At 41.8% G+C, this 14,872-nt stretch overlaps 1 protein-coding gene across 6 annotated transcripts in view; it reads left to right on the top strand.

Annotated features, from left to right (window-relative positions):
- The window catches only part of NTM (neurotrimin), an 897,130-nt gene that overhangs the window by 514,464 nt on the left and 367,794 nt on the right, over positions 1-14,872 (top strand). For 3 of the 6 annotated variants that reach the window (XM_016137929.2, XM_016137927.2, XM_036221177.1), the window contains one exon: positions 3,138-3,222. In XM_016137929.2, the coding sequence (XP_015993415.1) occupies positions 3,138-3,222 (85 nt within the window). Of the gene's footprint in view, positions 1-1,164; positions 1,579-2,209; positions 3,223-14,872 lie in introns of those variants that run through there. The other 3 variants (XM_016137931.2, XM_036221178.1, XM_016137930.2) reach the window with 3 other exon arrangements.

Below are 14,872 nucleotides of genomic sequence, written 5' to 3'. Positions count from 1 at the left end.
TTACCCACATTCCTAGATGGCAAAACTAATGCTCATCTGTACTTACCTGGGAATTAGATGCAAGAGCTAGGATGAGAATTTATCATGAAAGGAATCATCACTACCATTCTTCAGCCTACAGAGAAATGACTCCAAAGACATAAAGAATCTCACTCCTTCTTAATTGCTGGCCTTTGTGTCTGCTTGAAGTAGTAAGGATGCATTTACAAAGAGAGGTGGGCAGGGGAGCATGAGTGGTTATTAAAATGGATGGAAGAAGGATTAGAGACAACTTCTTGGCTTTGGGGAAAAAAACCCAAATTCAGCAAACTGAAAGTCAGCAAACATATCTCATGCCTTGTATCTGCTATCATATAACATTTTAACTTGGTGAAATTATTAAATCTATTTCCACAATCTTCCATTGTAAAATGGAGATGAAATAGGGTCTTGCAAGAATGGACTAGTGCTAAGTAGGTGAATTCTCCTTTTTTTTGGCCAGAATATAAATACAATTTTCCTGCTCCCCAGAGATGTCATTTCCCCTCGCCCCCATGGTAGTAAAATCTTTTGTTGTGGCCATAAGTTGATAATTGATTTTTTTGGTGTTATACATCATATGGTCCTCATTGGCCAAAAGTAACAGATGCATTTCCCTGAGAATATCACAAAAAGTCACCAGAGTAGAGTAGGGGAAAATAGGCCTAATGATTGATTAGTTGAAATTGTCATTGTAAAGTTGTTCAACTTTTCATGGTCAACAACTTTCTGGTCAACTATTAGAAGAGAAAAGCCAGCCTGTTCCGTCTTTCTTTGTTACCCTGGAGTTTGGCTTCCACATCTGCAAACCTGACATCAGTCTCTGCCAATCTAAAGTAGTTAGAGTGAGGGAAATATAATGGGTGAAATGCTTGCATCATTCCTAACATGCCTGTTATCTACATGAAAGTGGCGGTTACTATTTAAATGGTGCAGGAACTTTTATGGCACGAGGACCCTCATGGTTATAATAATTCTCTTTGGTGTTAACTAGGTGTTTTTTGGGAGAGAATATTTTTCTGTTATTTAACCATATATATATGCTTCCTGGTTGGATTTGATAAAAATTCGAGGGTGGGTGGGCAGGGAGGAGAGGAACAAAGCCACTGTTACCTCATCTCCATCCTTCGGTACAATATGGGTCAGTGCAAGGAGCTCATGTCTGGAAGTCCCTGAGAAGATAGCATGGCAGTGCTAGCATTACTGTGTGGGGTGGGCTGCTTGGACTTCCCCCTCCCTTAGGAGTCAGGCCAAGAAGGGGAAGGCACCACATTCTATCAGAGCTGAACTTAAAAGAGAAATAAAAATATAGGCACCGAGAGACCCGCAGCATCCAGAGAAGGAACATGACAGGAACGGAGACAAATTCAGTTTTTCCCCAGGTTTCAAGAATTTGAAAAACACACCTCTTAAGATAAAATCAGCTCTGCAAGAGTGTGAAGCCCAGGAAACTTGGGAGTCCACTGTATAAATAGAGCAAGTGGTTCACACTCATTCATCTGAGTGAGCACTTTTACAGGGCTAACATCTTTTAGTGTCGACAAAACAAGAATAAAGAATGTAAGTGTCGGGACTTGACCAAGATTTTGATGTGATTTTGCCAGTTTCACACACTATGTGGCTTCTGTAATTTTGCATTTGTTGTATATATGGAAGATCTCTATTTAGAATGGTAGTGTTGTCTCTGATATTTTAAAGTAGCTTTTGTGGGGAGAGCTGGTGGGGTGGGTGTTGACTATTGAATAAAAATGTGATTATTCTAAAACATCCTCCCAACACTCTAAATGCTAATGAATTAATCTGATAATTTTAAAGGTGCATGTATGCATGCTGGAGGGTTTTCTTTTTCTAGTTAATTAGTTTTTGACCTTTATTAAGATGTCTGGGGCTTATTAAAACTGTGCTAACTTTGCCTACTTAATTTAGAAATGACAGTTTTTTTAGGGGGGAAATGGTTAAATTCGCCTTGGCTGGTGCGCTGCCGCGGCGCGGCGCCGCGGGGGTTAAGGTGGGCGCCCGCCGGCGCCCCGCGCCCGCCCGCCGGGAAGAGCGCGCAATCCGCCCGCTCGCGCGGCGCAGGCACCGGAGAAAGTGGCGGTCAGTGATGGAGCTGCTGCCATGACAACCCCGGCGGTCGGGGCCCGCGCGCGTCGGGGCTGCTCCCGGGAGGAAGGCTGCGCGGAGGCCGGGGGCGGCTGCTGAGCGTGGCGTCCGCGCGGCTCCGGAGCCGACTGCACCTCGCCTTCGCCCGCGAACGAAGAGTGAGAGAACAAGGGGCAGCTGCGGTCCGCTTCCGCCTGACCGCTGCTTGCTCAGCCGCCGCCGTGGCCACTGCCCCCGCCGAGACCCGTCACATCGCAGCAGCTGCAGCGCGCAATTCGGCTCCGAGGAAGTTGACCGAGGCGGCTGCGGCAGGATCCCCCAGTCCGGTTCGCACGAATCCCGGCGCAGCCGCCTCCTCCTCGCCCACCTCGTGCCGCCTCCTGCATGCTCTACTTTTCATCTCTGCTATTGTTACAGATTGTTTTCTGCTGGCAACCCTTCCTCTGAAACTTACAAAGAAAGTGCTGGATTTTCCCTTGTTCTAACTAAGGGATTGCAGACCACCTCTGGGTGGCCGGATTTAACCCACCCCTGTCCCCTTCGGGTACCAAAGTGCTTACTCCACTCCAAAGTGCCATGTCTGAATTGTTCAAGGGAAGAAGGGACTCCTGAGACTTGCCCACACCTTTGCACCTGCCTTGCGCTTCCCCTTTCTTGGCCACGGTCCCCGGCCGAAGCAGCATCAAGGAAGGCCCCGTTGGATGTCCTCTGTGGAAACTGGTTTTCCGAAGCTGAAGCGCTGAGGCTGGGTTTGGGGGAGGAATATTAGACTCGGAGGAGTCTGCGCGCTTTTCTCCTCCCCGCGCCTCTAGGTCGCCGCTAGTTCACTGCTCGGTCCCAGTGCTCGCTCTTCCACCCCACCCACTTCCTGTGCTCGCCCGGGGGGCGTGTGCCGTACCGCTGCAGGAGTTCTGGGAAGTTGTGGCTGTCGAGGATGGGGGTCTGTGGGTACCTGTTCCTGCCCTGGAAGTGCCTCGTGGTCGTGTCTCTCAGGCTGCTGTTCCTTGTACCCACAGGAGTGCCCGTGCGCAGCGGGGATGCCACCTTCCCCAAAGCTATGGACAACGTGACGGTCCGGCAGGGGGAGAGCGCCACCCTCAGGTAGGGAGATGCCGTTCTTCTTTGACTTAACAATGATTTGTGAGAGGGGTGGGGAGAGAGGGGCAGGAGTACATGTGTAAGTGAGCTGCTGGCAGGGTGGCTGCTGGTTCCCAAAGCCGCACAATTCATGAATGAGCTGGATACTCTGTCCTGGGAATGTTGGTGTTTCATAGGGAACTGCTCAGAGGTTCAGGAGATGAGCTTTCTTCCCCACCAAACTGGCTTCCTAGGCCCAGGATTTAGTAAGAATAAAGGGTGGCTGGGCCAAGAACTCAATGAGATTGAAGACAGTGGCACTCCCAAGCACACCGGTGGCCACGGTCACTGGGGGCTTGAATGGGGCTCAATGTGAACAGTCTTCTCTGAAGTTAATGAGTCCCAAAGGAAGAGTCGGACTTGGTGTGAATGCCCTCACTCTGCCCATGCCATGGGAAGTTGCCAGCTGGGTTTCCTACTCTGGCAGAGCTGCTGTTTTGTCCTGGGCCTGACTGTGCCTGGGCTTTCCGGGGTGCCTTCATGCTGTGAGCTGGTGGGCAGAAGGACATGCTTTTCCTGCCTGAACATGGCTTTCTGAGATAGAAGTCAGGGAAATGAGTCTGATTTGTCTATGGAAAATTTCTCTTACTCTCGTTAATTGTGCTTTCTGGTGCTGTCTGCCAAAGCAGTATGTACGGAGCTCACGTACTGAACAGAAGCTGGGTTTCAGTGTTGAGTCGGGCCTGATTGGCTTCTGGGTTAAGGCTTACAGGAACCAGGGGAGGAAGAGAAGAATCTTGGTTATGTTTTATGTAAAGTAGTGTCTAGCTCCCTGATCACTGTGCCTGTTGAAATGCTAACTCAATTTCCAGTACCTACAAACCATACTGCTCACAGGAGGGCAACACAGAATTAGTGATTTTAATGGAATCTTACCTCTGGAATTTTATAACAGAAAGCCTAAGGTAGAAGTCGAGCAGATTCATGGGAAGAATGATTTCCCTACATCTCTTTGACATAACATGCCCTCTTAAATAAAGTTTTCCAAACTGGGACACTGAGTAACCACAAGGCAACGTGGCAATATTCCCATCCTTGGCACATGAAGATTATCGGTGCTGGTGTCCACTGTTTTGCCCCCTGGTGACTGTTCTTCTAAGATGGATTGTTTGTGGATGATATGCTTAAGGCAATACCCGCAGGATAGAAGATGTTGAGGAGGGGTCACTGATATTGCCTAAGGAAGTATATGATTTAAGGACCTATGCAAGCCTTGTGAACATCCCATGCTCCTTTGTCTTTGGGGAGCTAACCCCCATGGCTCCAGTGAATTTCTGGTTAATCCTTGGTTCCCAAAACCAATCTCTCCCACTCAGCCCTTTGGGGACTATTTTGAACAAAGGTTAAATGTCCAATTGCCTCCCACCCTGAAATAACTGTATCTGCTTTATAAAGGGATATCATGAGAACTCCAAATGTGCTGTGATTTCAGTCTACTTAAGAGGAAAACAAAAATGAACCTCTAAAGCAATATAGTCTATGACATTTATTGTCCTCTGGATGCCTGCTCTGTTCCTAACCTTTGGCTGCAAGGAGTAACCCCCAGAGATAAAATAGAGACAATTGCACAGGAAGAACATTTTAGAAACAAATGAGATGGTATTTTCAAGGAGAAGGTGGAAGGTAGTCAGCTCTATAGAGGTTTGGAGATAAAGAAATAGCAAAGGGGCCCTGGCAAACAGTAGCTCCCATATTAAAGGAACAGTGAAGGTTGTTGGACAGACCAGGATCTGGCCTCCAGGAGACAGCCCCCTAGGTTCATGAGAATCAGATCTCTCCAGAGAGTGGCTGAATTTAGTAAGTGCTCAGTCAGAGGATGGGCCTGAGTTAGCATCAGCTTCTCTTTAAAATCACATTGTCATATACTGGCTGGCTTCTCTTTCTTTGTCTTTCCTTCCATGCCTCTTTCTCTCTCACTCTGGGGTCCCTTTTCCTATCTCTTTCAGGCACTAATGTTTGTTTGAGTTTTCACATATGCTCTAAACACACTGGCCTAGTTTGGGTGTAGATGTAGAAAATGGGGTATGGTGCAGTTTCCTCTCTAGACCCAACCCAGCCATCGCATAAAAAGGTCCTCTTGGAAAATCTCTTGCCATTTTGTGTCAGCCTCTGGGGCTGAATGTGTTCCTGGCATCAGGGGAAAGACCTCCCAGTGGTCAGAGTTCTATAGGGCAGAAATTGGAGGAACTAGGGTCTGCCTGACTCCAACCCATTGACCAGGGGTACTGATTTAGGATGTAAAGTGAGCAGCAGGTGTATCAGGCAACCTGCAGAGAGGACACTCCTGCCTTAGTGGGATAACCTTTATTCTCAGGCTCTAATGCACTGGAACAAGAAAGGGCCGCCATATTGGGTGTACTTTTGTGGAGTGGAAGTCATTGAACTCTCAAACACAGGCTCTGCATTTTGCAATTCTAATACAGAGAAGCAAGTAAGAATATCAGAATGTATTTTGTTTGCATAAAATTTGCTAAATTTATACATAACCTGATTCCAGTTTACAACAATCTAGTGGTTCAGGGCTCTGGGTTATTTTATTTTGGCATTTTTGTGTGTGTATGTTGGTCTCTTTTTTCCTCCTTCTCTCCTTCCTTTTCCCCTTCTGTTCTTTTTGTTTTTATTCAGCATGTGACCAAGCTATATTGAACTACAACTGGAGAGGTCCTGAACCCCTCTGCTCTACCCTCAAGAGCTACCAGTCCACATTGCTGTGGGAGACAATGAGGATGATGCTTGTAGTTTTCTTCTTAACCAGCAGAGGACTTTTTTGCTCTAATTTCATTTTATTCTGCTTTGTTCTTAGCAGTTTAATTTTGGAAAGATCTTTTCCAGTCCCTACATAATGAATGCTTCAGCAGCATATTCTAATGTGAGGAAACTTTTAAAAATGTTTTATTTCATTTAATTAGCTCTAATGATCCTTGTGGAGGTATTGGGAAACCTTTCGCCTAAAATGCAATTGACAGCCTGAAAAGAATCGCAAACAATTTGCAATCTCCCACTCTTTCTGCCCTCCTGCTGATAGTCTATATGCAAAATTTTAAGAAAGAGTTAGGTTATATAAAACAGAATGTACAGTAATAATAATATTAACCAAGGTTTATTGTACACTCACTATGTGTTAGGAAGTATTTGGAATGTTTTATATAATATCTCACCCACCATCTATCCTCATAGTATGGGCATTTAACCCTAATAAAAACCCTGTGGTTCTGATGCTATTATTATCCTCAACTTACAGATGAGGAAACTGAGATATGGAGAATTGACATCACTTGATTAAGATTGCACAGATAGTAAATTTTGAAGCCATTCTGTGAAGCACTAGTAATACTAATGTTAAGATGAATAGTCTATCGATTATTGGCCATTTACTGTGTGACACATTTCGTATACATAGAAACGTTTAATTGTCACCAACTCTCTGAACTAGACTTAATTATCTCCATTTCATAGATGAGGAAACTGAAGTTCAGACAGGCAAATTCACCTGAAGTCACACAAGTTAGCAAGTGACAGAGCTGGGATGCCATCTCAGGACTTTGATCCTTGACTTTATACAACAAGCTTCCCCCATTGCATTCTGTGTTCTAATTCCTTGCTGGTGCTTAATCCCTCCCCAACTCATTTAAGTTTAGACCCTGTCTTGCAATGTCATTTAACTCCGTCTTCTTTCTCCCCTTGGACTGGTGAGCAGCTTGGTCTTGGAAAACAGAGATCATGCCTCATCATGATGTGAGCACTGTTCCAAAAGTTTACTGAACAGGTGAAATAAGTGAAAACAAAATAAAAATATCACTAAGCCTATATTCAATATATCTCCTTACCACAGTTCTCTATCATTGTTTTTTAAAATACAGTGTAGTCAACCAACAAAGATTTATTGAGTGGTTCTTACATGAAGGGCACTGAGCTGGGTATTGGGATGTGAAAAGATATGAGGCATGGACTTCACATTCCAGAGCCTCCTGTCCAACAAAAGGTAATAAACAGTTGAGGATGAGAGTGTTCATTAACAAGTGGTTAATACCTGGTGAGAAAAGAATGTCCTCTCTCCCAGTGGGGTAGGACTGAGCCCTTCTTATGGGAATGCTGAAGAAGCGGTAAGAATAGGAGAGCCTGGGATGCCTGACCATGTGGGTGTCATTAGTTAGAGACCTTCACTAAGAATTTGTGTGTTTGTTGACAATTTGGATGAATGTGGTTCATATTTTTATAGATTTCTAAATATCTCCTTGGGATCATCTGGTTAGTGAGCATCAAAGGCCAAGCTATACCTTCTGTCATATATCTAGACTGTGGGCTTTGCTATTACATGATGCTTTTTTTCTTTTTCTTTTCTTTTCTTTTCTTTTCTTTTCTTTTCTTTTCTTTTCTTTTCTTTTCTTTTCTTTCTTTTTTTGAGAGGGGGATGAGTTAACAATAAAAAGTCTGAGAAATAAACAGGATTGAAGCTGAGTTTTGATATAGCAGTTCCATGTAATAGCACAGAATAATGTGTTTTGATACTCGAGAAAACCCATGGAGTCCCCTTCTAGATCTTGGAAGCTGTGCTACTTTATTTGTATCATATAAAGCACTTAACAATTCATTTTATAAGTGATGGATTCTCTCTTAGTTTCCAGCTACTCCATGGATGGCCTCTGAGGACAGAACTATGCTGTTTTCAGGTTCATATCCCAATATCTAACAAATGACTTGGTGCATAGTTTTTGCTAATGAGGACTGAATAACTGTCCTCCCCTCTCCCTTCACTTACTCTGGTATAGACATCTGGTTTTTTTTCTGTTTCATGAGTACAGAAAACTTATTCTTGCTACAGAGCCTTTCCACTTATGATTTTCCTATGGTTGGGAATACCCCTATGCTAGATTTTCCCATGGACGGTTGTTTATTATCTTGGCCTCAGCTCACATGGAACCCCTCACTGAGGCCTTTCCTGACACCCACATAAAAATAATCCCCTACCATTTCTACTAGCCTTATACTGGCATGTCATCATGTATTGTTTTTCAGAGCAATCACCTGTGTCTGAAAGTGTTCCCTTTCATTTATTTGTTCATTTATGTGTTTATGATCTGTCTACCCCAACTGGACTGTGATTTCTTTGAGGGTAGATACCTTCTTTGTCTTGTTCTGTACTGTGTAAACAGTGTCTGGCATATAGAAAGTGCTCAAAAAATAATTGTTGCATAAGTAAATGAAGGAATGAATTTCTGATATCACTATCTTCTTCCCCTTGCCCTTCTCTGTCCCTTTTCCTTAGTTGTCCTTGCCTGAACATGTCACTGTCATTTTTGTTCAGGACGTACAGCTATGTGAGGTTATTCTTATGTGTGGGATTGCTCTCGAGGAGGTTTCAAATTAATTGAGCTGGTTTCTTTCTGTCCAGGACACAGATGGGTAGTGTCAATTGTTTGTTATTTCATTCCTGCACCCATGACAAATACATTCTTTCTGCCTGGTCACTTTCCTACCCAGTTCTTAGGCCTTTGAAGAAATGCTAATTTCTAATGATGCGGTCAACCCCAGGTGGATCTCAGGGAAATTATCGTTTTCAAGAAAAGAGGGGACAGCAAAGCACCTTTCTGCACATCCTTTCTCTCCATTTGAAGACTGCTGGCAGTGTTTGCCTCGTGGTGTAACTATTGATTCGTTGTTTATGAGTTAACTTGTTTAGAATAGCAATGCTACTCGGGAAACATGTGCTGTTCTGACTGCCCTGCCCCCTCCTAGGATCAACCACTGTGTGCTCACCTCCAGGGCTTGCCAGGCATCCAGCCGGTAGACCATGGCTCAAAAGAGCATGGACAGATGGGGCTGTGGAGGGAGGCTCCTGGAAGCACACTAAGTCTGTTGAGGAGCCAAAAACTAAAATGAGAAAGCTAAAATTCCAACCAATTGTGGTTCAGAAGGAGGAGTATGCCAGTTGTCAAGGGAACCTAGAGAAGTCTACGAAGGGTCCACCCAGTTCTCCAACACGTCTCACCTACAAGTATAGGTGCTTTGCAGAAATTTTGCTGTTTTTTTTTTTTTTTTTTTTTTTTTTTTTAGTTTGAAAGAATTACAGAAACCAGAGCTTCAACCACCTGCTTTTATAGATGAGGCTAGTGATAATCAGCTTCTCACAAGGATGACTTTCTGAAAGGGTAAGAAGGACTTGACACCTAGCCCATACTTTATCACCTGACTGTGAGCCCTAGCCTAGGGCTACCTGTGCTTGAAAGAAGGCACTACTAAGTGCAAAAACATTATGCTGAGTGTTTCTGAGGCAATTAGCTAAATTTTATTACAATGCTGTTTCTTAATTGCTGGTTTTTGTCTGGTCCTGAAGTCTGTCTTCCTAACCCTTATGCTCTACCTCTGATTCTGTATGGGACAACTCTGCTTACTAGGTATCAGGTGCTAAGCATTCTACTGGCAGAGTCTTCTTTAATTCTCATAGTTGTTTCATATGGTGAATACTGTTACTATTCTAGTTTGCAGGTAGTGAAACCAAAGCACTGAGAAGCCAAGTGAGGCATTTTCCCAGGTCACACGGTCATGTATTGGCTAAACCTGGGACTTGGAACCAGTTATGTCTGACTTCTAGGCTAGCTCTCTTTTGGTATCATAGGACTTTTCTTATTCTATCATTTCTTTTCTTCATTGCCAAGTTCTCTTCTAGGAAAGAGAATTCGGCTGTTCCTCCTTATCCTGGGGCACAAGAATCTCTTGTCGTAGAAGTATTTTAAGAATGGGGTATGCTAGTGTTTAAGGTTTCATGTAGTCTATGGCATGAAAACACAGAGAAGACCCAGCTGGCCTCTAGAGGTCCCTTGCCAGAGAATCCTAGAATCTCCATAATTTATTCAAAGTAAGATTTTTATTCCAGGTTCTTCCACCAACTTTTTTGCTTCAGATGTCAGTAATATTGGATTCTTTCACAGAAAGTTAACGGTTCCTCAAACATTGCCATGTATTTTCCTGAAATGGGATGTAGAACAAATCTAGGTGGAAACACAATTCTATAAAGATTTTAAAATCCCATATATGTGGATGCCCTGGCAGTAAAAGGAAAACTAGGTCTTGACCTATAAATTTCTTTCTTTGCTATACTAGAAATAGGATTGCCGATGTCTCTCCTAGGGAATCTTAGAAAAAATACAATTAATATTGATATCACGTTTATTCTCTTAGGTTCAAAGTTTCCACCAATGGGTAAAATATAACATTATCCTTGCATTATTTAAGGTCATTTTGCTTCCTCAGGGGCAGATTGCTGGATTTCCACTCTGTTTAATAGATTATCGATAATAAAATAATACCACTAACATCATAAAGGTGGCCAAATAATACTGTCTTTAGGAAATCAAGAATTAGTTGGCTTTAGGATGCACTTTTAACCTGTACGTGTGAGCCAAGAGAGAAGAGTAAGCCATAGGAATGTTTAAAAAGAGTACAATTGATGGAGACGAAGATAGCAATAGACTTTACTAATTCATGTTCAAACATGGATGGTGTTCTAGACAGAAAACAGACCAGGAGACAGGAGTCTGTTAACTGAGGCTCTAGTACTCTCTCTGTGTGATCTTGGGCAAAAATTTTTAATCCCTCTGTGTAAAGAGCACAGTAATTACCTACTTCGAAGGATTGTTTTGGGTTAAAATGAAACAATACACACAAGACTTAGTATGTAATTATAACTTTCTTTATATATGTAGACACACATATAAATATGTGTGTGTGTATATACACATATATATAAATTTTCACACATTTAGCAATTTTCATTATACTCTTTTGTAGTTTAAGCACTCATGTAGCTGTACTTTAATAGATACTGTGTTTTGCTTCTGAAAGGTCTTGAAAAAAGGAATGCCCTCCATTCACTTGTAATTGTACTTTTTTGAGTGTTTCTCCTACACATCTGTTCAGATCCTAGGAATCTTCTTCAGTTCAAATAATTTCTTGAGCTATTTTATTTCAGAGAGTGAGTGAGAAGAAAAGAATTCTTTATTTTTCACAAGATTGTTGCATAGCAAGTTGTGATTGTTCATGGCTCTGAAGATGAATTTCCTAACAGAACAAAACATATGGAAAATTCTGTGGAGCCAGGTTATCTGAAATAAATAATGGGGTCAGAAATTCATGTATGGATTTAGAATTTGTAGATCCTTTTTCCCTGGAAGACTGATTGTTCCATGATAATCCACTGGAGTAAGCAGTCAACACAGGGGTAAGTATGCCATCACTTTGAGGGGGTGATTAAGCCCTCCAGCTTTCATGTTCTCTGTTTGAATTTTTTCCCTTCATTCACATCTTCTATTCATTGAGAGGCAGTGCAGGGCTTGCACAGAGATGGTGCAAAGAGAAAAGGAAGTATCTCTGTATTTGGTAATTTTTCTTATGTGCCAGACTGGAGCAAGGCTGGTGTCTGGTATTTGAAACTGACCTCAGAATTTGCTGATGGAACTGCAGAAGTAATTTTTTTGTTTTTTTTTTGTTTTTTTTTTTGTTTTTTTTTTTTTTAAATTTAAATCCTATGCCATGGGAATTAAATTGGTTTAAATTATATGTACCAGTCTCAATCTTTCATGAATGTTTTCTCCAAATCTCATTGATTCATGTGGTTGAGTTATTTGGGTTTATTTGGGTGCATTTGGTCAATGTGCTATCTTGTCAGTGTGAGATATTGGGCTTAGAAAGCTTTTGGAGGATTAGAGTTGTCTTATAGAGTGAACATATAAATGAATGGTTTATTAAAATAATATGATTTTTAATGAAAACAACATCATCCAGTAGAGTAATAGAAATGATAAAACTGAAGTCAACTTTCAGATAAAGTTTTGTTGGCCCTATGAAGGCAAAAGGAGATCTGATTGTGTGAAAGTAATTTCTTGATCTTCTCTAGCTTTCAAACAGGCTATAATGTAGTGGATGAGTGGAAAAGTACTCTTACATTTAGAGTAAGCATCTTTGGAAAAATGTACTCATCAGGAAAGCTCAGTCCAAAACAACTCTAAACCATCAGAATGAGGATAAAAGTAAGAAAGAGAGTAAATGCAAATTATTTTTCATTTCGTGCAGTAGTTATACATGAAAACTGGAAAGAGCGACACTTTGGAGTTGTGGGTTGAATTGTGCCACCTCCTAACTGCCCCCGCACATGCACATACACGAGAGAGAGGGAGAGAGAGAGAGAGAGAGAGAGAGAGAGAGAGAGAGAGAGAGAGAGAGAGAGAGAGAGAAAAGAAAAGAAAAGAATAAAGAAAAAGGAATATATTGGAGACCTAACATTCAATACCTCATAATGTGACGTTTTTTGGACATAGGGCCATTGCAGATGTCATTAGTTAGATGAGATCATACTGGAGTAGTGTGGGGTCCTAGTCCAATATAACTAATGATCATGAGAAGATGACAATGTGGAGAACGTGGTAGACAGGCAGGGACATGCTATTTGATGACAGAGACAGAGATTAGAGTTGTACAATTACAAGCCAAGGGATGCCAAAGATTCTCAGAGAACCACCCCACCAGAAGCTAGGAAAAGGCAAGGAACAATTCTCTCCTTCAGGTTTCATAGGAAGCATGCTCTGTCAACACCTTGATTTCAGACTTCTGGCTTCCTGAACTGTGAGACAGTAAATTTCTGTGGTTTAAGCCGTCCAGTTGTAAATGCTCTTTTATAACAGCCCCAGGAAATGGATACACTTGGGTATAATGGAGAGTTTTCTTAAATAATCATCACATATAAAAGACCACTGAAAGGCCTGGTTAGATCACCCTGTTGCCCATGGTGACATGAGCCACTGGAATCCATCAAGGAGGCATTAGAACTTCGAATGCTTTTGCATGACTGTTCCTATCCCAGTCATGTTTTCCCAGCCTCTCCATTACAAATTAAAGAATTCCTCATTTTATTGTGCTTTGCCTTATTGCACTTCACAGATATGCTTCTTTTAAAAATTGAAGGCAAGTCCTTCTACCAGCAAAAAGAATACAAATCACTTTGTTTCAATGCTTACTTTATTATAGCGGTCTGAAACCGGACCTACAATATCTGTGAGGTATATGTGTATCTAGGAGGCTGATGTGTAATAGAAATATAATTAGAATTGATTACCCTCTTTTTCCTAAGAGACTATAAGGACAAACCCTGTAGTATCATAATTATCAGTTATCTTAGCCACCTCAGAAGTCAAAGACCACCTCCCAAAGACATGCATCATTGTTTAGATTCATATTACCATATGGTCCTGTACATCCAATAATCTGACCCAATTGTAAACCTCTCCCTAATTCTTTAAACGTTTTTACTCTCTGGTCTTTATTTCCTGTCACAAACAAAATCCTTCTGTCACCACTCTCTTCTCTGAATGGTCTCATTTTTTTTTTCTTTCTTAAGCTGAACCTTGCCTGTTTCCTGGGTTATTTCCACTCCTATATCCTGCTTGCCACCAGGCCTGAAAGTTGGATAGATGATCTGTATATTCTGTGGCTACAGGACATTCTTTCTCCATCTTTCTCAAAATCCTCAGTTACCTTGGAGCCCAGCCATATTACCCATAGCCGCTTTCTTTCTGTAATCTACTATCTCTGTCACTCTGGAGCTCCAGGCTGCATACCCTAGTGTTCATCTACAGATCAATGTACAACTCAGGCATTTAAAATGCATCCCAACCAGTGGTTCTTAATACCAGCTCCATGTGACACATCATCAGCCACCACCAACTTATCTTCCCTCACTCTGTCCCTGTCTTAGGAATGGGTACCACTATCCATCTAGCTGGGCATGCAAAAAACCTAATAGATATATTGTTTTCTTTCTCTCTTATATTACATGTAATCCATCAATACATCCTTTTTGTTTTTATTTTTAAGATTTATCCTGAATTAGATAACTTTTCACCATCTCAAATGCTACCACTGTTGTCAAAGCTGCCGTAAACTCTCTTCTGGACTATTCCCGTAGCATCTCATCTGGTCTTTCTCTTCCACTTCTGCTCTACTTGAGTCCATTCTCCACCTAGTAGCCAGAGTTATCACTTTGGAACATTAATCAAATCATGTCACTCTCTGTTGAGAACCCTACAATAACTTCTTAGAATGATGCAAACATTTCAGTGATATAAAAAAACTTTTTATTTCCTGGTATCTGCCTACCCTCAGTCATCTTCCTGCTCCACTCACAAGGATGCAATTAAATGAACTCTCTTGTTCTTTGAACCCACCAAGTCCATTTTTGCCTGAGGAAATGCCCTTTCCTCTGCCAGTACCCACTGCAATGTTGAATGGAGGGATTCTTCATGGTATTCATGTCTCTGCTCAAATATCCCATCCTCAAAGAAGACTTTCCAGACCGTGATATTGGAAATAGTCATACCCCACCCCATATCACTCTACCCCCTACCTAGTTTTAATTTTCTTCATAGCCCTCAACACTTAGAAAACTGTTAGTTATTTATTTCCTCTTGACTACTGTAGGATCTGCTAGACCACTGAGTTTATCATTCTCATTTATAGTGGCAAAATTACTGCCTAGAACATAAAATATATTAAGGGATATTTGTTGAGTAAATGAAAAGTTTATTAAGAATAATAATAAGTTGTTAATAATGAAAATTATTTA

This window comes from Rousettus aegyptiacus, unplaced genomic scaffold, assembly GCF_014176215.1.
Source record: "Rousettus aegyptiacus isolate mRouAeg1 unplaced genomic scaffold, mRouAeg1.p scaffold_m13_p_5, whole genome shotgun sequence".
Classification (NCBI taxonomy): domain Eukaryota; kingdom Metazoa; phylum Chordata; class Mammalia; order Chiroptera; family Pteropodidae; genus Rousettus; species Rousettus aegyptiacus.
The sequence above is the reverse complement of the archived record's forward strand: the minus strand, read 5'-3'. Positions and strand labels throughout refer to the sequence as shown.